Source organism: Hemicordylus capensis, chromosome 2, assembly GCF_027244095.1.
Source record: "Hemicordylus capensis ecotype Gifberg chromosome 2, rHemCap1.1.pri, whole genome shotgun sequence".
Lineage (NCBI taxonomy): Eukaryota > Metazoa > Chordata > Lepidosauria > Squamata > Cordylidae > Hemicordylus > Hemicordylus capensis.
The window spans coordinates 323,517,172-323,538,979 of NC_069658.1; the positions used below are offsets into that span (position 1 = coordinate 323,517,172).

Below are 21,808 nucleotides of genomic sequence, written 5' to 3' on the forward strand. Positions count from 1 at the left end.
TGCGTATAAGAGGGGAGGATATTGCTGATACTATTATGTTTACTCATGGAAACTTTTGCCTGTGAGACTTGTTAGTTTTTATCTCATTGTTACAGAATTAATGTATTCTCTGACGAAGGACCACCTGAAATGGGTTTAAGAATCCCGGGTTAACCCATAAGGACTTTTACAAGGACTTTCTCAAGGATTTTCACACAGGATCGTCTTCAATTTGGCAAGAAGTTCCAGTCTTTTTTTGATGCTATATTTTTATACATGCATGCTTAGGCATCATTTATTATATCAACGCCTCAACTTTGTTTGGAATTGCCATCTACGTTGGAGCAATTATTACTTCACATATGGACTTATATACATTTGCAGTTTGTTCATGTGTTTGTTTATATGTATATTCACTCTTTGCTACAATCGTTTATTTACTACTAGAGTTCAAATATTTGGGTATGTGAATGCGTTGAATTGTTGTCAGACCATTGGTACTTGTTCCAGTTTACTGGATTATTGATTGATATGGTTTCATTCTAATATAGCATCTTGAACTTGTTTCACAGATATTATTGCCTTTTTTCCTCCATATGAATTTCTGGTCATTTTTCCAGTATTAGTAGAGGTTCCGCTACCAATAGTCATTTTCTGGTCCCTGAACATTACCTTTGCACGGTGTTTTTTCACCCTTTCCCCCCTATTTGGTGTGCATCCCGCTTTTTTGCCTATTACTGCGTCCAGGCAGGCATTTAGACCATTTCCTGATGAAACCGACATGGAGAAATAGATTTGAGTATAATCAGCATATTGATAACACCCTTTACCAAATCCCCTGATGTTATCTCCCAGCTCCTTCACGAAGATGTTAAAAAGCATTGGAGATAGAATGGAGCCCTGCAGGACCACATACAATGAAGCTCTACACACGAATGGTGTGTAGAGCTTGGGAGGGTTTGGCAGGGAAAGTGAGCTTAGCTGAATTAAACACTCATCACACTTATTGGAAGAAGGCAGAGTACACCTACATGAGGTACATTTTTAAAAAGGTTTTTCTACTGTCCATTAGAGAGACCAGTAGGGGTGAGAGAAAAGGAGAAACTGTGAACAAACCGTAGTTGAAGCCAAATATCACCATAGAAGACAAAACTTGAGGGAAATCCAAAGAATAGCTGAGAGAAAACCAGTCTGAAGTCAAGCTGAAGATCTAACAATGAAATAGCTAACCAATGAGGAGAGTGGAGGGAATCTTTCCTGATGTGAGCAGTGCAGCATTCAAGAAGGAACTGAGGAGAATGGTGCTGTCCCGCTGAAAACGGCTGTGCCATGTGTGTGATTTGGCAGAGCTGAAGAGCACTTCAAGGAGCTTTGAATTCTTCCACAAGGCTTACTGCACAGGCACAGAACCCAGGTTGTGATGGAATATGGATCACCTCAAAGATCAGGAAGGTGTCATAAAGCTCCCCCACTCCTGAAAGAGGAACATCATTTTCTACCCACTGAATTTCAGCATTTGTACTTGTAGCAGCTTATAGCCTTTGTCTCAGAGCAAGCTCATTTGAGGGAAAGAAATGCTGACTCATCCCTGCTGAGGTTTCTGGCAAAGGCTACTCCTAAAACTTTCCTGTGATTCTTGGTAGGTACAAAAATGGCTGCCGCCACCACCTCTCTCTGTTACAGAGCTTGACCCTCCCTGGGCTTGGGGTAGAAATCCCAGGGGAAACTCTCTTTCTTTTGCTATTTGAAAAGTACCAAAAAACCTTCCACATGCAAGCCTACATGTGGGGAGAAAACTGATAACTGTTGATCGACTGAGGCATGTTTTGCACCAGAGAAAAAACCCAATTTCAGTCCCCCCCTTCTCCTGAGCTAAAAATCAACTCGAATGAGGGTTGTAAAAGAAAAGAACAAAAAGAAAAACAGTTTTATTCAAATACCACAGACTGCTTCCCTCTGAGGCTTTCCCAGCTTTTAGTTATAGGTAAAAATACTCAGTAGGTTACAATAATACTTCAAAAAGTACCCCAGATGAAGTTGGGGTGGCACGCTTTAAAAATCGTGGTTACCCAGTTGCAAGGAACAGGTATGTAGGAAAATACAGAAGCACAATTAAAACATACAGAGTCTCTTGCAATGCCCTGGCTGGCTGGATGAAGGCTAGTGTTTCTTAGTTTGGTTACATTGAAGATAAACAGTAGACCAGTATCAGGGAGATACAAAGTGTACACAAAAGAAAACAGAAAGTCTAATGCCAAATCTGGCTAAACAAACCTTTCCCTGGACTAAACTTCCCAAAGCCAAAGGCCCTGGCTTCATTGCCTTGAACTCACCCAAACTCCGGGAGAGGATTCAAGTTTCCTGGCTTCCCAGGTCTTGCAGAGGCATTTTCCTGTAGCTCATGGCCACATGTCCTCCTCTGATCCTCCAGCCATCTTCTTCTAACAAAAGAGCTCTTCTCTTCCTCCCAGTGGCTCTCTAGGTCCCACCCACCTGGTGTGCTGATTGGCTGAGCTCTGGAGTTCACCAGCCTGTTAGTCAGGACCGGGTTCACTTCTGGTTAACTCTTTAGGGGAGGGCTCACTACAGTACTATTACCATCCACATGTTTTGCAACAGCAGATGAATGTCTCACTTTCTAGCAACAAAGTGAGCAACTGTGAAGACTGAATTCACAGTTCTGAAACACCTCTTATAAGTGCTATGCTTCATCTGCTATGATTGGATCATTTACCTTGCACTCAACAGTCAAGCACTGCCTCTTCCTTGCCTTTCTTATGTTAATTAGTTTATTTCTGTTGTCACTGAGAAATATAAATATATATAAATCAGAGTGGATTTAGACTTATCAAGTTGAACTGCAATATCCTTTTGCATTATTTTCAGGATTCTGTGAATTTTGTAAAAACAAACACACACAAAAAACAAAAAAAGAGGACTCTTGTAAGTCAGAGATGTATAATATAATGGGCCCATTCACACCACTGTTTGGGAGGGTGAGAGGGTGGGCAGGGAGGAAGGCTGCATAACCTTACCTCCCCCTCAAGACGTTGCTGGGTGTGCGGATTGCATGCCCAGATGTTCCGCTGCTGCCCCAGGCAGTGTGGAGGTTTGGGGGTTGGGACGACGTGTCTTGACCCACCCCCCCATCTTACAATGCACCATCTGAGTGTGTGGTGCATTGTGGGATCCCCTGACAATGGCTGAGAGCCCGCTTCTGTGCCAGGGCTGGCTGGGAGCAACCGGCACTCACACATGAGCAATTAGCACGAGTTAAGGGCACACCCGTGCCCTTAGCCTCAGCTAACTGATGGGCTCCATAGTTGCGTTAGTCACCACAATGCAGCCGAGAGCCACACAGCTCCCAGCGGTTCTTACAGGCAGTCAAGCTCGGGCTTAGCTGCCCTAGCCTGGTCTTGGCTGCTCGTGAGAACAGCCTAAATATATCCAAAGCACTAAATAGTTCTTTTGACACTGAACACAGTGAAACAAGGTTGGACTATTTAGCTGAATGTTTTTTGTTCTACCTTGTTGACTTATGCTGGGTAGATTCTCCTTTTAAATTTTAAATAAACTTTAACAATATGTAGGTCTGATTGCCATTTGCTTCCATCTAATACTTAACCTGTATATTATTATTATTATTTTACACAGTCAGACAGGTGTTATTGACTGGTTTGTTTTATCCAGACATCGAGTCCTTCCCAAGGACCTGGGATGCCAGAATTTTATTGTCAATGTTGTTGCTGTTGTTATAGATATCATCGCAGAATATAGGCTGTTCCCAGTAAAGCTGCTTTTTGTAATTGGCTGATGGTGATTTCTGTGGCCCCTATGGTGTTGAGGTGCTCTTCAAGGTCTTTTGGAACTGCACCCAGGGTGCCAATTACCACTGGGATTATTTGGGTCTTTTTCTGCCACAGCCTTTCAATTTCAATTTGTAGATCTTTGTATTTGGTGATTTTTTCTATTTCTTTGTCTTCTGTTCTGCTATCCCCTGGTATTGCTATGTCGATTATTTTGACTTGTTTTTCTTTCTTCTCGACTACAGTTATATCTGGTGTATTGTGTGGCAGATGTTTGTCTGTTTGCAGTCGGAAGTCGCATAATATTTTTACATCTTTATTTTCTTCAACTTTTTCAATTTTATGGTCCCACCAATTTTTGGCTACAGGTAGCTTGTATTTTTTGCAGATGTTCCAGTGTATCATCCCTGCTACCTTGTCATGCCTTTGTTTGTAGTCAGTCTGTGCGATCTTTTTACAACAGCTGATTAGGTGGTCCACTGTTTCATCTGCTTCTTTACAAAGGTGGCACTTGCTGTTTGTGGTTGATTTTTCGACTTTGGCTCTTATTGCATTTGTTCTTAGTGCTTAGTGTTCTTAGAGAAATAATAAATAAATAAGATGGCTCCCTGTCCCCAAAGGGCTCACATTCTAAAAAACACAAGATAGACACCAGCAACAGTCACTGGAGGAACTGTGCTGGGGGTCGATAGGGCCAGTTACTCTCCCCCTGCTAAATAAAGAGAATGTAAAAGGTGTCTCTTTGCCCAGTTAGCAGGGGACAGTTTATATGTATCGTTTATATAAATAAACCAATTACTTTGCCATTAGCCTGTAGTGCTCTCTCCTCTAAAGAAAGACTAGAAAACAGTCTTCTCTGGCTGTGTTGTAACTCTGAAAGGGAGGGACAGCCCCAGGACTGAGACAGTTGTTGGGAAAAGATTCTGCAGGAATTGAAGGTGGTGAGAGTGCAACCCACGCCATAGGGGGAGACAAGCTGCGGACTGAAAGTGAAGACAGGTCAAACAGCTGGAAGTGTGTGGGCCAAAAGGTGCTCAACCCCCTCCTGGAAACACAGGTGAGGGGAAGACATCCCTTTATAGATGTTGCAACATGGGTGCTCTTTAAACACCTTAATGAGATATGTTCCCTACAGCTGGTGTACCTTAGAAGCAAATGACAGCAATCAGAATAAGCCAAAAGCCTGCAAGTTAAGAAAGAGTAGGAAAGCTGCCTTGCTTTAATACCCTGCATATATGATTGAAATGATGAACAGAAAGAGGGACTTTAGTCTGCTGATTGGAACTATTTAGTCTAGCTAGAGTGTACAAGATACCCCCCACCTCCAATAAAGACTTGTGGCAGCTCCCAAATCTGCACTGGAAACTGTTAGATTGGCCCAGAAACGAGTTCCAGAGCAGCGGGGGAAAGAAATGGGGCACTTGCCATCATTTGCCATTGAGAAACAGACTAGAATATATTTTTCTTCTTCATGAAATTAAAAATTTGTGTCCACCAGAGGGGTCACTCCAGAGCTGTAATTCCATTAATCCTAGGATGTAAAGCCATTGAGCAAAATGCATCAATGGGAGATGCTTTTGAAATTGTTTTACTGGCTTTATAAATTGATTTGATTACTGCTCTGCATGATGGGCTGATAGTTTTTGGGATAACTGGAAAAACTGACTTTTTAAAAGGGGGTTGTACTGTTGAGGTTGTGTGTGTTTTATTGGGGATGATAAAGAAAACTGATGTACGGTTACTTGTACTGAATAGCAATAGCAATAGCACTTACATTTATATACCGCTTTATAGCCGGAGCTCTCTAAGCGGTTTACAATGATTTAGCATATTGCCCCCAACATTCTGGGTACTCATTTTACCGACCTCAGAAAGATGGAAGGCTGAGTCAACCTTGAGCCCCTGGTCAGGATCGAACTTGTAACCTTCTGGTTACAGGGCGGCAGTTTTACCACTGCGCCACCAGGAGCTCTGAATGATGAATAGTTGTTCTTCCTGTAATGTAGCTCTGATGGTAAAGTGGAACTCACATAGTCTTACTGTAGCTATGTCAGAAAAACTCATAAATCTTATAAATTTGTTAAGTGGGGGAAGGGGAAGGACTGGGATTGATGATTTATGCTGAGGAAATTTTGGCATATGTTGTGGGCAACAGAAAAAAGCTAAGAAGCCTGTGAAATTATAATGCCTATATGAACCTATATGCACTTGGGACAGGGCCTTCTCTGTTGCTGCCCCCAGACTTTGGAATGCTCTCCCAGTGGCCATTCGCTCCTCAGACTCCATCACAGTTTTTAGAAAGCTTCTTAAATCTTGGCTTTTTACCCAGGCTTTTACATGACTGTTTCTACTGCTGCTTCTATGTGTGTTTACTCATTTATAGCTTTTATGCTTGTATTTTATAGTTTTTAAATTAGATTTGTTTTATATTTTTAGCTTAATATTTTAATTGTCATTTTTATTGTATGTTTTTAACTTTTGTAAACTGCCTTGGGGTTGTTTTTAATGAAAGGAGGTATACAAATTCAACAACAACAAAAAAATAAACCTTGGTAGTGTGGCTAAATATTGATTTAGGAGGGGGGTTGAAATGTTGATTTAGGATGATAATAATTTAACCTAGTCTGTACTGGGAATTTGTATTGTTGATGTGACAAATGTCTTTGTAATCTGTTAGCAAACCTTGCATATTTTTGTATTTGAGACCTTCTTGTGACCCAATTTCTCTTCCAGGATTTAAAACAGTCCAGGGGCTCTCTCAGTTGTTAATATATTCCAAAATCAACTCAAATTACTAGAGAAAATTAAAATGGGGAATCAACACTAGGAAAAAGCAGGTCAGATTATATTATTAATGGAACTTGCTGGTAATCTGTGGCAGTGAAATAACTAGGGATCAGTGTTCTCTCTAATTTTTCTCATCTGTGTGCGGAATGAGTTTTGTTCTGGGTGGCAGTATCAAGGCAGTGTGTGCACGCATGCATTCAGAATGGGACCTTCCTAGTTAAACCTGAACGGGATCTAAAATTAACTGAGCGGACATCAAAAAATGTGTGAGTGCACGCATTCACTGGAGGAATACTGCTAGGGATGTGCAGAACATTCTGCACTCGAAACAGAATGTCTTCAAATAAGGTCCTGTTCCAAGCTCAGAATGGAACAGCTCATTCCAACTTAGATCATTCAGAGCAGCATTTTGGAATCCAGTTGTTCCATTGGAACAACAGGCTCAATCAGTTATTCTGATGGAACATTTTGGGGATTTAGCATTCCGTTCTGAGCTCAAATTGGAACACTAAATATCTTTCATGCACATCCATAGAAACAACCATTTTTTTCATACTTTTATTCTAATTTGAGAATGGTTAGTTGTTTCACTGATTGCCAGTAGATGGTGCTACAAATATAATGTGACCTTCCTTGGGTGAATTCCCCATTTTATTTTTTGTAGTAATTTGAGCTGATTAAAATATATCAGTACCTGGAAGAGTTCAGGATGGACCTATTTTTGAGAGATGAATTCTGTAACAAAATATAGGTCTGATATTATACTTCTCACTATGGTAACTCCAAGATGGTGCCTAGTCAGAATCTGGGATATGGCAACAAAGCTAATGTTCCTTAATTGTCAGAGTATGGTAACATGGAATGCCAGCATAGTGTAGTGGTTAGAGTGTTGGATTAGGAAGACCCGAGTTTGAATCCCCATTCAACCATGAAACTCACTGGGTGATTCTGGGCCAGTCATGTATCTCTCAGCCTAACCTACCTCACAGGGTTGTTGAGGAAGAGCAGGATATAAATGTAATAAAATAAACGATTGTACCCTACTCCACCTGAATGGAGGCATCGATTTGAGAGTGTAAGGTAAGAAAAAATGAAGCAGTATAGGATAGGCTGTGGGAAGACAGAATTAGAGAACTGTAGGCTAGCAGCATCTTTTAAGTTGTGGGATGTCTCTCTGGGGAACTGATGTAACCTTTTGTTTTATGTGTGCTTTATTTTATTTGTCATATTTCTATACTATCTAAATTGGTGATCTCAAGGCAGTTTACAAACTTAAAAACAAGTTTAAAACAACTAACAATAGTTAAATATTTATCTCTAATGCTCAACTTGTTTATTTGTCAATAAGCCAAATACTACAAAGAGCCCAGTGATCTTTCCGCTCAAAGAATCCAGAAAGTACTCTATTCCTGGAACGAATCCCTGTTCAGGAAAGAGGGTACTTCACAGTGCACATTACAATATCAGTACCAGTTGAACACATGCTTTGATGGTCCTAAGGAATAGAGAAGCAAGGGCACCACAAACAGTCCATGATCTGATTCATAGCTTGGTCCACAATTGAACTTTGCCCTGGCATTTACTTAGGGTAGTCCAAAAAGGGCATAAACAAAAATCTCTATTTATCAGCACCAAGAAACAGTAGTCTTAACACACTGCTAAGTGGACACAACACAAACCTCCTTCCACAGAAGCAGAGAACCATGTATATTTAAGCTTAGTAAATCTGTATTGCCAGTGGGTAAGTTACCCCATCCCCTGGTGTACTGTTTGCTCAGTCCAACAACTAGAACCACAGTTTTGACACCTAGCTTGTCTCCAGCTCAGGAATCACACTGTATATAAAGCAGCCCTGAGAAGCAATGTATGTACCAGCGAGCTTGTGTTTTCACAGTTCAAAATACATTGCTTTCAAGAGGGCAAATAATTGCTGGCCGTGATCTAGAGACAGTCAAGAGAACAAGGTGTTCTATGCGACTAGTAACAGAAAGAGTAAATGGCTGTATACACTAGTCTTAAACAGTGCATGAGAATACACATTCCTGCTTGAATCAAGAGACAGGTGGGCACATGTATTTTCATCCACATAATGCAAGGGCAGTGGAGTGACTCACATCATGTCCTGGTTGATCTGCATCTGCATGTGAATATTGGCTTATGCACACAGTAACATCCAGTGCTGACACATACACAGAAGACAGATCTGTGGATTTGTCCTTTCTGCTTGAGCTGTCTGGTGCTGGCGCTGCACATGCATATAGCAGCTGTTCTATACATCAAGCCCTCCTGACACGTGCAAACTGCAGGATCAGTGATTTCTGTGAATTGTGATAATTGTCATTTACTGAAAGTAATATAAAGTGTCTTATAGCCAGCTTTTCTAGGCAATCCCTCCGCCCTGCTATTTAATTTTTAAAACTATCCAAATGTCAAGGAGACACTGTGCTACTATTATTAGTTTTTTATTTGGAGATGTTCATCTTGCACTGGAGTGGGAGAGCACACAGACTTTAATAACTCAAATTAAAAAAACACCCAAACATTCCTTTAAAAGGCCCGGTGGTGGTGGTCATGAATTGATATGGTATTACTGTGGTGGGGAGAAGGGAGGCAGAGCCCTGTTTTTGTTTGGCCCTTTACTTTTTTGAAATGTTTTTATTAATTTTTCATAATTTTAACAGAATTACAATTATATATGATTAAATAATCTATACATTCAACAGCATTAAAATAGACAATATTCACAAGTCAGTAATAATATACAAATGCAACAAATATATCTTTCCTCAGAATCAAAATGTTGAAATAAATAACAAAGGAGAAAAATAAAAATAAATAGGGTTTAAAAGGCTTTAGGAAAGCACTCACATTTGAGTGGTATAGTGGGGGAATGCCCAGCCTTTGCAGATGTTAAAAAATCTCAAGCAAAGTGGCACAGGCAGTGAGGGAGGAGTTGTGTTGCTCATCACCAGTGATGTCATAGAGACACTGTCCAATAAGTGCTTATGACACATGCACAACATCATCTTATACAGCACCCACTATTTTAATGCGGGGGCAGGGAGGGACACTGCATTTTCCTAGGAACTATTGCTATTCTGAGTGCTGGGGAAGTGTGATTTCTACGCAACATATATGCTAACTGGAGGAAAGATATCTGATGTCCTGCAGCTAACTATCTGTTTATTGTGCAATATGATTGTCTGGAATGGTCCCCGCAACCACCCTAGTTAGGTTAGATTGAGAGTGTATGACTTCCCCAAGGCTATCCAGCAAGCCTCTTGGAAGAACAGGAACTTACACGTGGATCTCTCAGCTACTACCCCAACACTCTACCCTTACCACACTGATTTTCCTGTAAAGCTTAACAAAATTACAAAAACATGCTGAGGCAGAAATCCTTATTTAACCATTGACTATGCCATCATTTGCTGTGCACAGGTTGAGCTATTGTGGCTTTTCTTCCATCCCTAGCCTTCATTCATTCTATCTGATTCCCAAGATAATTGTGCACAATACTATGAAACCTATTTTCCACAGTTGTGCTTTGTATGCATATGATTTTCAGCAATTGCACGAATCAACAATAAGTTCTCTTTGCGGTATTGAATAATTCTCCATGAGTGTGAAGGGAGACTTCACCTGTCCTCCCTGCTTCCTATACAGTGGACAACCTACTTTTCTGTGGATGAGGAAAATGTTGCTTACTCTACAAGCCCATCTCTAGAAGCTGCTTTCTTCTAGAAGATGCTGGAAATGAATGCTATGGCTACAGATCTGTGGTAAGCATATTTCTGGACCAATGGGAGTGGAATCTAAGGCAGCATGGACATAACCCTTGCTTGGCAATAGATGAAGGCAGGCCTAAGCTGTTTCCAGAAGTCTGGACTTGCATTGTAAATTGGCCACTACAGAATATTGGAGTATCATGGAAACTAGTTAAGACACTGAGAATCTACAAGACTGTTTCAGTAAGGGCTTTCACTTCATCAGACAAGAGCTTACTCTACCTCTTCCTGGGTCTCATGGAGCCAGACTAAAGTCTGTTTCAGTCAGCAGTTAACTAGCAGCAGCAGCAGCAGCAGCAGCCGCTCTTTCCCCCCTTTCAACACTTTTCCACTCTCTCTTTAGGGATTACTGACAACAGTGAATTTCTAAAACGTGAAATATATAGATTTGGGGACAGCATTCTTAGAATGGGTTTAATATGGCTGAGTAAAACGGGGTCACTTAAGAATAGATAATCAGATATATTTTCCTATGATGGACTCCAGCAATTTCTCACTTTCCTGTTTTTTCAGTACTGTAGTTTTCTACCCCAAACTCCTTGATGTGTAATTTCATTTGAATTGCCTGCAGTGGGGGCAGGATGAGATTTGCAGGATATAAAGGACATCCTCTAGTTTTACTAAGCATAAAATCTGGGAAGATGCATTGGGGCACCTGAATAAACATCTCATTGGTACCTTAGAGAGTACATCTGCTCAGCGCTTTAATATCAGGTATTAATCTTTAATTCCACATCACAGCAGTTGAGTGAATGGGGAAGGGAAGAGAAAATCCCAAAACAAAACAGCAGATATTTACACCTAAAATCCACATCACTTATTTGTTGATTCCAGAAACATGCTATCACAATATATACAATTAAGTATCTTTAGAACTCCGGTACAAATTTTTTTGTTTTCCTTTAAGTTTGCATCCCCCTTACAATTAATATAGGTTTTTTGAACATGAATACACAAAAAGAGAACTGGTTAGAGGGTGGGTTTTTTTGTATGTGTTTTTGTACTTTTAAAAAATAATAGCAGATTGCCAGAGGTTAAAAACACATTTACAGGGCAGAGTACCAGTCAGACATCACAATCTATACATTTTTTGCTCATTTTCCTGTACAAATACACAGCATTCAAGTGGGATATTTACAGAAGCATGAAAGGAAGAAAATTTAAGCAACAGAATTTCCCCTCCCTACATTTCCTGCTTTTTCTTCTTCTTCAGCTATGATACAACTTAGTTCGCTTTTATTGGGAGAAATAAGGGAAAAGGTGAGTATGGGGACATGTGTGGAAAGAAGGAATCCGTAGAGCTTTGCTATGGGCAACAAGATCCAGTTATTTCCATCACCAATCTTCCTGTTGTTTCCCAACCACTAATGTCTTTGACCTTGTTTTCTCCTCTAGACAGAGGGCAAGAATAACATATACTTTAGAGCAGTTTATACCTTTTCCCAAGGCACCGTGATTATGTGTGCTATTTTGCTGTCCAATAATCTAAAAAGAATACATCTCATTTTGTTTATCTGCATCCAAATAAGGTATTACTATGCTTGTTTTATGGACTTTGCCTTCCAAGCCCTATCAGCACAAACTCGATGATGTTTGTGCTGGTTAAGTCTGAAAAGCTAGTAACTTTAGTAATATAGAACAGAATGCCCAATGTAGCAACTGGAGTTCCATCTGTATAACCCAGAACTAATACTTTTATTATGCTTAGTAGCCCCTGATTCATATGATGTCTAGTTTCACATTCACCAGCTGAAATATGCTGGTAGTCTCCTTACACACACGTACACACACAGAACCCCCTTTAAAAAGCCAATAAAAACACACAAACCATTTTGAATTTAGAAAATGATGGTTCCTAAAATCCTTGTAAACTTATGTCTACATTTGCCTCTTTCTATGGAACTTGATGCCTATGAGATTATGAAAGCTGCTGATATTTGTTTACAATTCACTACAAGACTTCTAGAAAAAGCCTTAAAAACAAGTTAACAACAAAAGCTTCTCCACTACACTACAGCTGTAATCCTCTCAGCATAGCTTTTAGGGAGCAAGTCCCATATTGATCAGATGGGACTTACGTCTAAGTAAACATGCTCTCAAACGCCAAAAAGTTGTTATACTTTAGGAACATAGGAAGCTGCCTTATACTGAGTCAGACCATTTGAGAATCTAGCTCACTATTGTCTACATAGACTGGCAGCAGCTTCTCCATGGCTGCAGGCAGGAGTTTCTCTCAGCCCTCTCTTGGAGGTGCCAGGAAGGGAACTTGGAACCTTCTGCATGCAAGCATGCAGATGCTCTTCCCAGAGAGGCCCCATCCCCTGTGGGGAATATCTTACAGTACTCAAACATGTCTCCCATTCAAATGTAAACCAGAGAGGACCCTGCTTAGCAAAGGGGGGTCATGCTTGCTACCACAAAACCAGCTCTCTTAGGTATTAAGGTAATTAACAACTCCCCTGGAGCTTTAGCTGAGTAACAGTGATGCTGACTGGACGCTTGACATTCAAAGACTAACTTGAAGTATGTCTACTGTATATAGAAATAACCATAGTTACCTTTCTACTCATTTAAATTGTGCTTGCTAGGATATGCTTCTGGCGGCACCAAAAAGCCACCCCTTCTAGTGGGAAGAAATGGTGCTTGTGGGCCAAAAAAAAGAGTGAATGCAAATGTCATTTCTATCTAGTGCAAGCTGAAAAACAAAACAAATGATACCTTTTCATATCCTGTTGCTTTGTTAAAACATATGGACAGAACCCTTACATGCTTTGTACTGGAAAGTGCTTGAGAAAAAACTCCAAGAAGCTTATCCCAGACAATAGCAATTCCAGCCAAAGAACACACTGTCCCCTTCACTTGTTTAGGGGGGAAAAAACCCCATATTTTCCCCTTCTGACTGGACAGGGAAATCAGGACTCTTTTAAGTTCTCTCTGCATTTCTCTCATAGGCTGCTTTAGAAGTTGGTCAGTCCTTTACATTTTCTGTGCTCTGATTTCTTCTTCAGTTAAAAAAAGAAAAGAAAGAAGATTTATAATGTGCTTCTTGGTCTGGTGCCATATTGGAAGGATCACTATGAAAAGTTTAAACATAAACATGGTTTTTTAGCCCTTAGAAGGTAGGGCAACCACACTGGAGTTTGAACAAAGACAGCTCGTTGTTGTTTGCCATTCATTGGAACAGGTGATAAGCAATCCTTGATTAAAGCCCCTTCAACTTGCAATACTCTAATTTTATTTACTTGAATTATTAGTCTTTAATTTTTTAACCTTTACCATATTGCTTTATATGTGTTTATTCCCTTTCTAGTACCTTCTTCAAGGTTAATTTCATTACTGGTTACCACATAAGTCATGGCAGTATGTTCCACAGCTCCTCTGGTTAAAAGATACAATAACGACATGTACTGGCTGTCATTTACATTTTGAATATAAATACAAATAGTGTCTCATTTCCATATTCCACACCAGTCAATTGTAGTTTTATATGTCTGTACCTTAGCTCACCTTTAGCCTTCTCCTTTGTAAATATTTCAGGACCTTTTTATAAAAAGAAGCAAAGCAATGTTTTTGTTTGTTTGTTTTCTGTAGGCAACCTTTAAAATCCCCCTTTCCATAGTGGCGTTTACACAGTGGACATTTCTTGAAGAATATGGCATTTCTATGACACTGCAACAGATGAAGGTGTTGTTGTGTAGTAGCAGTGAGAGGCTTTGGGGAGATGGAAGAGTACAACAGCTTGAACTATGCTCAGTCTTGAGGCCAAGGCCAGGCATGGACTCCAGCCCTCCTTTCATTGGCGCTCTAGCAGTTAGGGCATAAGCTGCTCTCCTGCCTCCTGAACTAGAATAAATATGCAGGTGCCAATAACCTGACTAGACACAGAAATGCCAGGACTGACCCTTAGGTTTCATGACTGGTTTCATAATTTAATTCTCTCTTAAATTATAGCACTGATAAATACAGATGACAATGACATTGGAAAAAGCAAGAAATCAAATACTCTATGGCATGTCTTAAAATCAACATGAAAGCCTGTCAGCAGTGGTTTTGGCACACCTGAGCCAATACGACCACTGTGAAGTAGTTTATAGGCATCAAACCTGGAAGATCTAGTTTCTTCTTGTACAATGCCTCTAAACCGTGCACCTAACTTGACACTTTGTGGAATCCCTGAATTCAAAATGAGCATTCACTTATTACAGCAAAGAAACAACCCTAGTGCAACTGTTTCAATTTGTGCGCATCTCAAGAGTGGGAAGAAAGCTTGTAAAAATTTCATGCTTCACCCCAGTTCAAATTTCTAATACCTTTGCATTTCTGCGTCTACATCTAATGTCATATGCATCACTTCCTGCCATCTGATAAACTGTAGAAGGAATGAAGCACCCACTGCAAAAAATAGACAAAACCCCAAACCACTAAAAATCTGAGCAGTATAAAATTAAATAAAAAGAAAAGTAGCAATCACGCATGCTGGCCCAGTCTCTGGCTCCAGACATTAACTCATGGCAGCAGAGTATAAACTGGTTCACTCTATTCTCCGAAGCCTACTATATGATTCTCTTCTGGCTTCTTAGACCTGGAATGATCATGCAAACTATTCTCTCTCATAGTTTTGCTTACTGCTCACTGATGCCATGTTCCCAGGCTACCCTGGCCTGTTCCTCTTTTGCACCACCAGTTGGATGGGAGATTTTACGATGCAGTGCCCGGTGCTTTTCTTCCTCTTCCATCATTCCCTCCTCATTCTCCATGTTTGGGAGGCGGGAGTGATATGGTTTAGGGGGAAGAGCTGGAGGGTCCATAGTGTCCTGAGGGATTACTCCAGAAGGAGCAGAGTGGCTTCGGCACGGTTGGGATTTGAGTGTTTCCAGAACATCAGGCTCTGAGAGACTGTACCTGACAGGGAGGTAGGGTGTCTCTAAGTCTTCATCAGTATTCCAGGCCTGGCTAGGGACAGAATCCATAGTGTCTGTTCGAGGAGGGGGCTCAGATGAGTGCCCGAAGTTACTTTCACTTAATGAGGATACTCCACTGCTGGCACTGCCTGAAAGGGTAGAGTTGCTTCCATCAAGGCCAGACTGAGGACTTGTGGGTGATGCAGGAATTGGGTGCAGAGGTGACTATGAGAAGAAGAAGAAAGAACAGAGAACATACATATGTACATCAAAACAGGAATGTATAGTGAACTTTCAATTGCAGAACATGAATTACTGTTTTATAGATGCTGTGCTCAAATTAAAAAAAAATCTGAATGCATGGCTCTGCTTTCCAAATACAAGTTCCTGTTTGTGATGACAGAGAAATACTGGTTTGGCATTAAACTGAACAAAAATTATGATGGTATAGTTAACTCCTGTTTCAATTCTTAGCATCTGCTACCAGCAGAGTGAATAGACAGAAGAGGACAGGATTCATGTACCTTTAATTGTAGACATTGTAGCAAAGAATTTCAGCAGGTGTCACACTTTCTGCATGAAAAGCTGCACCAGTCAAAACTTCCTCTTTTACATGATTCTAGTTAAAGACACAGCAGTAGGGCTATTCTTTAAATCTGGTCATCCTACCCAACAGTGTGGCCTACTTACCTGCCCACACCTATTTTCTTTTAGCTAGGTGTGCTTCTAAATAAAAGTTTGACATCCTGACTGAAGTATGAGTGCCATATGAGAAGCATTATAGGTGCTGCTGCTGAGTTTCTAACACAGCACCACATTATCAGTGCTGCTGCTGAGTTTCTAACACAGCACCAACACTTGCATGGGTAGGGGGCAGAATTTCAGTGACCTCCACTTCCCTTGGAAGAACTCTATGCCACCTGGAAAGATGTCTCTGAGGGCTGTGTGATGTTCAGGATGTATTTTTGGGTGGCACAGAGCACTTCCTGGGGAGAGGGAGGTTGCCCAAATTATCCCCTCCGTATGTAGTGGATTAATTGTACGCAAGAATGGTGCTTCTCACATAGCAGTCTTGCTTCACTAGTCAGGATGTTGTCCAAAATGTTTACAAATAATAGATTTATATTGCCAATGTTAATTTAAATTTACAGCATAATTGCTGTTTAAAAGAGATTTATCAACACTGTTCTTTTCATCTTCTTTTCCAAAGACCTCTTTAATGCATAAATAATACATAAAAACAGAAGTTCAAAGATAGCAAACGTTTCGATGTGACACATCAGCTTCAGTGCTATACAGTAGTAGCTGAAACGTGCTCAGAACTTTAGCTGGTGATGTGTCACATTGAAACGTTTATCTTTGAAGATCTGTTTTTATGTTTTATTTATGGATTAAAGAGGTCTTTGGGGGGAAAGATTGCGAATTTGGAAGATGCATATCTCATTCTTGTTCTTTTTATGTCAAGTTCTATATGCAATGCCCAGCTAAGCTCTCTGTCATCATAATTGCACACAGGAAGAATAAGAGGCGGCTTTGGATAGGTATGGTATTCATACACACATAACAATGTATTTTACAGATTTTCCCCACCTCTTTTTTTTTTTAACAAGAGAAAAGACCCCCAACAAACTGCTATGGGTCCCCAAAGATGCCATTGCAGTAAATGGCATCTTCAGTGGCCCATAATAGCTGGTTAGGCAGAATTTTAGGCAGCAAAATGGCACAGAGAGAAATGGTTAAGCATTCCCTACCTCTGTGCCATAGTCCTGATCAGCATCAGAACCTTGCATTGGCTGCTTAAAGTTAAACAAAACAAAACAAAACAAAACACAAAACACCTAATGACATATTTAATGTCACATCTAGTGTAGGCCTAAGAAACAGAAGGATGACAGATCTTCTGTTAATATCTTGGGGAAAATACTGGAGTGAGTCAGTACAGCTAGGGATCACAGGATTGCTCCCATTCAGCTGATTGAATCAGATGGATGGTTCTGCCGTTTAAGAGATCATTTTACCTTGCGCAGCGTTCGTGCAGGCAGTGCTGGAGGGGCATCATTAAGATGGTGATGGAAGGCATCAAAATGCAGTGAGTAGTGACCTTAAATGGGATAAATAAAAGAATTCTCAAAGAACTATAGATTAGAGTTGGTGTTTCTGTTCAGAATTCTTAAGCTTCCTGTGATACTAGACAGATGTAAATCCTGATAGTCTAGTGTGAGTTTCCTAGAAAACACACTTGGAACCTAATGTTTATAGTAACACAACAAATGAAAAATTCAATATCAGAAACAGAATTTCACTCACAACTGTTGTTATATCAAGGCTCCCGTGGCAAGACAACAGGCTCTTCAGCATTAAATCTCTGAAACCTCAATTTCTCTTCAACAACTGAAGCTAAATAAATATCTATTTGTAGACTAAGCTTTTAGCAAGATACTAGGTTAATTTACACTCAGAAGCCTATCTTCAGTCCCAAAGCACATTCATAATACTGCTGAAGTTTTGAAGATTTATCTAACAGTCAGCCAAGAGAATCAGGAAAGTTTTATCTTCCTTTTGGTTCTTTTTTTCTTGAAGAAGGAAAACAGATCATTGCTGGTCTTCACAAGGTTTTTCTGGGCACTAATGCAGAAGGTTTTCTGCAGACCCACTGGCCATTTCCTTACCATGGGGTAGGCTTCGGGGAGGTACTGGTGGGGCCAGGATGCTCCCAACATGAGCAGACAGGAATGGCAAGGCCTCTCTGGTGCCGCTGTCCAGACTCCAGCTGCTTGGTGCTGCTGGAACAGCTGAAGGATGGAAACAGATGGAATTTGGGTAATATTGTAATACAAACTTCACTTGGGCTTGGTGGGACTGAAGGCTGACTTTTTTCACTTGCTGAATGGAGTATTTTGGGACTGGCCCCATGCTGCTAGATATGTTCTGCCCTGAAGGCAGCGAGTTATACAGAACTGTGCACTTTTTTGTCATAAGAACAGAACAGCTTCCAGGGATTATGTTGATTAGAAGATCAAGAAGAGATCTTCTGAACATGAACTTTGTTTTAAAAGCACAATAGAAAGGAAATATTAACAAAGAATAAAAATTTCAGTATGCACAACAGAGCCTGTTACTGTGCCGCGATGACCAAGATGAAGTAAAAATACACCCCCCTGGTTCCAAATCCAAATTAAAGGATACATTCCAGATACATCATGAAAATTAAGCAAAGATACATCATGAAATCAAAGAAGAGCACACTAATTTCTTCTCTATAAAACAATGTTCTCACATATTCCATATTGGCAATGGTACTTAAAAATGAAGTGCTTTAAAAAAAAGAACTGAGTGGCTGATATCCAGACTAACAAAGCACGCTATGGGGGTGGGGGATTGTAATCCATTATCTCTGAAGCCGACTGAGACTCCTAAAAATATATCTCTGACCATTGCACAACCCACAGGGAAATATTTTCAGGAGTCATAGTTGGCTTCAGAGAGAATGGAAGATTGGTGAAAATTGCATCTTTTCTGTAGAGTTTGCAGCGTTAGCTCCATGCAGGCTTCATCATTAGTCTGGGTGTCAGCCACAATTTTACACAGAACTGTCCTTAATACACTTTGCTTTCACTGACAAACATCAAGCATAATCTTATGAACGAGGAAATTCAGGCAGAGATTGCTATGATGATTCGGCCAAAATAATGTACTGGTAGAGTACATTGGTAGAGTGGGGTGGTGTGGCTGAGAAATTAAAACCAGACAGCTTGATATCTTGAAATCCACCTCTTCTCAGAGTGTTGGGAAGAGAAGCAAATGACTTTGATTGTTATCTTAAAGCTAAGATAACAAAGCCATTTGCTTCTCTTCCCAACACTAAGGCCATGTTCACCCATTCAGCAGCATTGAGTTAACGAACCCTATTGTACTGTTCTCCCTGGGAATCTATATACAAAACTTTTGAGTCTACAGCAGCCATAGTTAACTTTATGCTGCTATCATGGGATGAACTGGTTGTGTGCATACTTTGAAGCAGACCCAATTTAATACACCAAGCAGACCTAGTTTCAAATACTTTATCCTAAATTGATCACTATACTGGGAAGCAGAAGCAAAATGTTTCTGTGAATATAGCAACATGTGAAATCCTTTTTTTGCATACAGAAGAGAAAGTCTATACGTTACTTAATGCCTTGTTTTTCAGTTCCTATTACAAATGTCAATCATTAAATCTTTTCTAGTAGAAATTCTATTAATTTAATAGTGCTGCCATGCCATACATGTGAAACATCAGCATTAGGGACTTGTCAGGGCTTCTGAGCAATGTGAAAGGCAGTCCTGATAGTGTTGTGCAGCAGGGCAGCTGTAAAATGACTTAAAACAGCATCTGGGCAATTGCATAGTGCTACTCCTATTGGAAACAACTGGAGTAGTACTGCACAACGTCCAGGCACTGTTGTTGTTATTTATTATTATTTATTTTATTTTATTTTATTTTATTTTACATTTTATATCCCGCTCTTTCTCCAAGGAGCCCAGAGTGGTGTACTACATACTTTGGTTTCTCCTCACAACAACCCTGTGAAGTAGGTTAGGCTGAGAGAGAAGTGACTGGCCCAAAGTCACCCAGCAAGTCTCACGGCTGAATGGGGATTTGAACTCGGGTCTCCCTGGTCCTAGTCCAGCACCCTAACCAGCTGGCCTGCCTCGCAACAACATGGAGGCTGCCTTTCACATTGCGGAACAGCCCTGGTGGATCCCAACACTGATGTTTTACTGCGCAGTATGTTGGCCAATGTCTAATTTGTTTTTGAAGATATCAAATCTTGTTTGCATAGCCTGTATCTCAGGCTTGTATCTCTGATAATTGACTGGGCAAGGCAGGGGGCTTATCCTGTGTTCAAATCAAATGTGTTCAAGAGAGTTCTCTCAGAACAGCATTATGGTAAGGAGGAGGGAGGGTGGAGTGACTATGATTTATAGAAATAGCATCTCCTTCGTTCAGTTTCTTTATTAGGTTTTTTATTTCTTATGTTGAAAAGTATGTAGCTGGTGATGAGTATGGTGAGCATATGAAGGATTTTGCTAATGTGCCTCCTAGACCCCACTTCTTATCTGTAGGCTTGTTTCTGGTATTGGGCTTGCTCAAGGTTGAAGTTTTGAGGATTAACATTAATGCCGAGGCCCCTCAGATATGAGCGTGCTACAGACTCATTCACTGCAGTATGGTTTAACCTTATATCAAACATCAACTGAATCCTCATGACCACCATCCATGCATAATACCTTCCAGAAGGATCTTCTTGAATGATAGTATATTGAGCATAGTTTGGATTCTTGTTTGTCTTACTTAACTGTCCTAAAAGGATTCTTTTCCACTTTTTTATTGTAGCTTCTTAAATGTTTGTATTGTTTTTGCAAATAAAATATTTTTTTAAAATGGATGGGAGTATGCCAGGATTTCAAGCTGTCATGATGTATCAGTTATGTGTAGCAGGTTAGTTTCCTGTTTTGCTCAGGATAGGGTGTGTGTGTGTGTGTGTGTGTGTGTGTGTGTGTGTGTGTGTGTACATGCATGCATGCATGAGATTCAAATTACTTCTCTGGTGAGTTTCTGTATCTTGGTTGTTCTTGGCCCCAGCAGGTATGAGGAATCTGTTGTGAAGGCCTTCCCTTTTAAAATGATTTGATTCATTTGGTTTCCAAAATGCCCCAGAAGAGTTAGCTGATATAACTGACTATCCTGTAGGTATCTTAGTCCATCTTTGAAATAAGGAAATGGCCAGGCTATTGACGAATAACTCCTGGATGCTGTCTGCCATAGACCGTGCCCAAAATTCACTTTGGTACAACTGTGAGCTCCAGACAATGGAAATCTCAAGTGATGGTCAAAGCAGAGGAGGAGAAAAACTCAGGATGAGTCCCGGCAAATATGCTTGTGTCTGCACTGTCTTCCAATGCAACTTTTATGAACAGTGCAGAATATTCTTCAGTCACAACTCCAGAAGACAGTTGAACATCCAGAGATTATCCCACTGGGACTTGTTTGCTCATCACTCTGCAGACAAAATCATTAATAACTATTCCATTTCAGGGAATATATCATCAGTATCAGAAGGTATTGCTATCAGCATTTATGACATACCAGTTTAACTTTTGACCACCTAGCATCCACAGTCCAATGGACAAACTGAATGAGTAAATCAAATTGTTTAATACCTTCAATTTTTCTGAACTACCACTACAATGATTTGGTATCCTTCTTTGGTGGAATTTGCATATAACCCCAAACACACTTGAATGCAACAAAGTCCTTTTAATGCCAATTATGCCTATCATACTTGAGCCTGTCCTGCTGCATCTTCCTCGTCTCCAGTCTCCGTAGCCCAGGACAGACTCACACCCCTGCACTCAATCCAAGCCCAACTGATCTGACACCTATATTGAGCAAAGGATGATTACAAAAACAGGAAGACAGACATCATTGGGAGGCTCCTTGCTTCTCGGAATGGGACAAAGTATGGCTCTCTGTGGAACATGCCCAAACTGACAGACCCTTTGC

At 40.4% G+C, this 21,808-nt stretch overlaps 1 protein-coding gene across 10 annotated transcripts in view; it reads right to left on the minus strand.

The window, feature by feature from the left end:
• Positions 1–9,207: 9,207 nt before the first annotated feature.
• The window catches only part of DOCK3 (dedicator of cytokinesis 3), a 448,426-nt gene continuing 435,825 nt past the window's right edge, over positions 9,208–21,808 (minus strand). For 8 of the 10 annotated variants that reach the window (XM_053296419.1, XM_053296418.1, XM_053296424.1 and 5 more), the window contains 3 exons: positions 17,931–18,053; positions 17,280–17,362; positions 9,208–15,486 (listed from right to left, as the gene is read on the minus strand). In XM_053296419.1, coding sequence (XP_053152394.1) covers positions 14,983–15,486; positions 17,280–17,362; positions 17,931–18,053 — 710 coding nt within the window. In that variant the 3' untranslated portion in view covers positions 9,208–14,982. The remainder of the gene's footprint in view (positions 15,487–17,279; positions 17,363–17,930; positions 18,054–21,808) is intronic. The other 2 variants (XM_053296425.1, XM_053296422.1) reach the window with 1 other exon arrangement.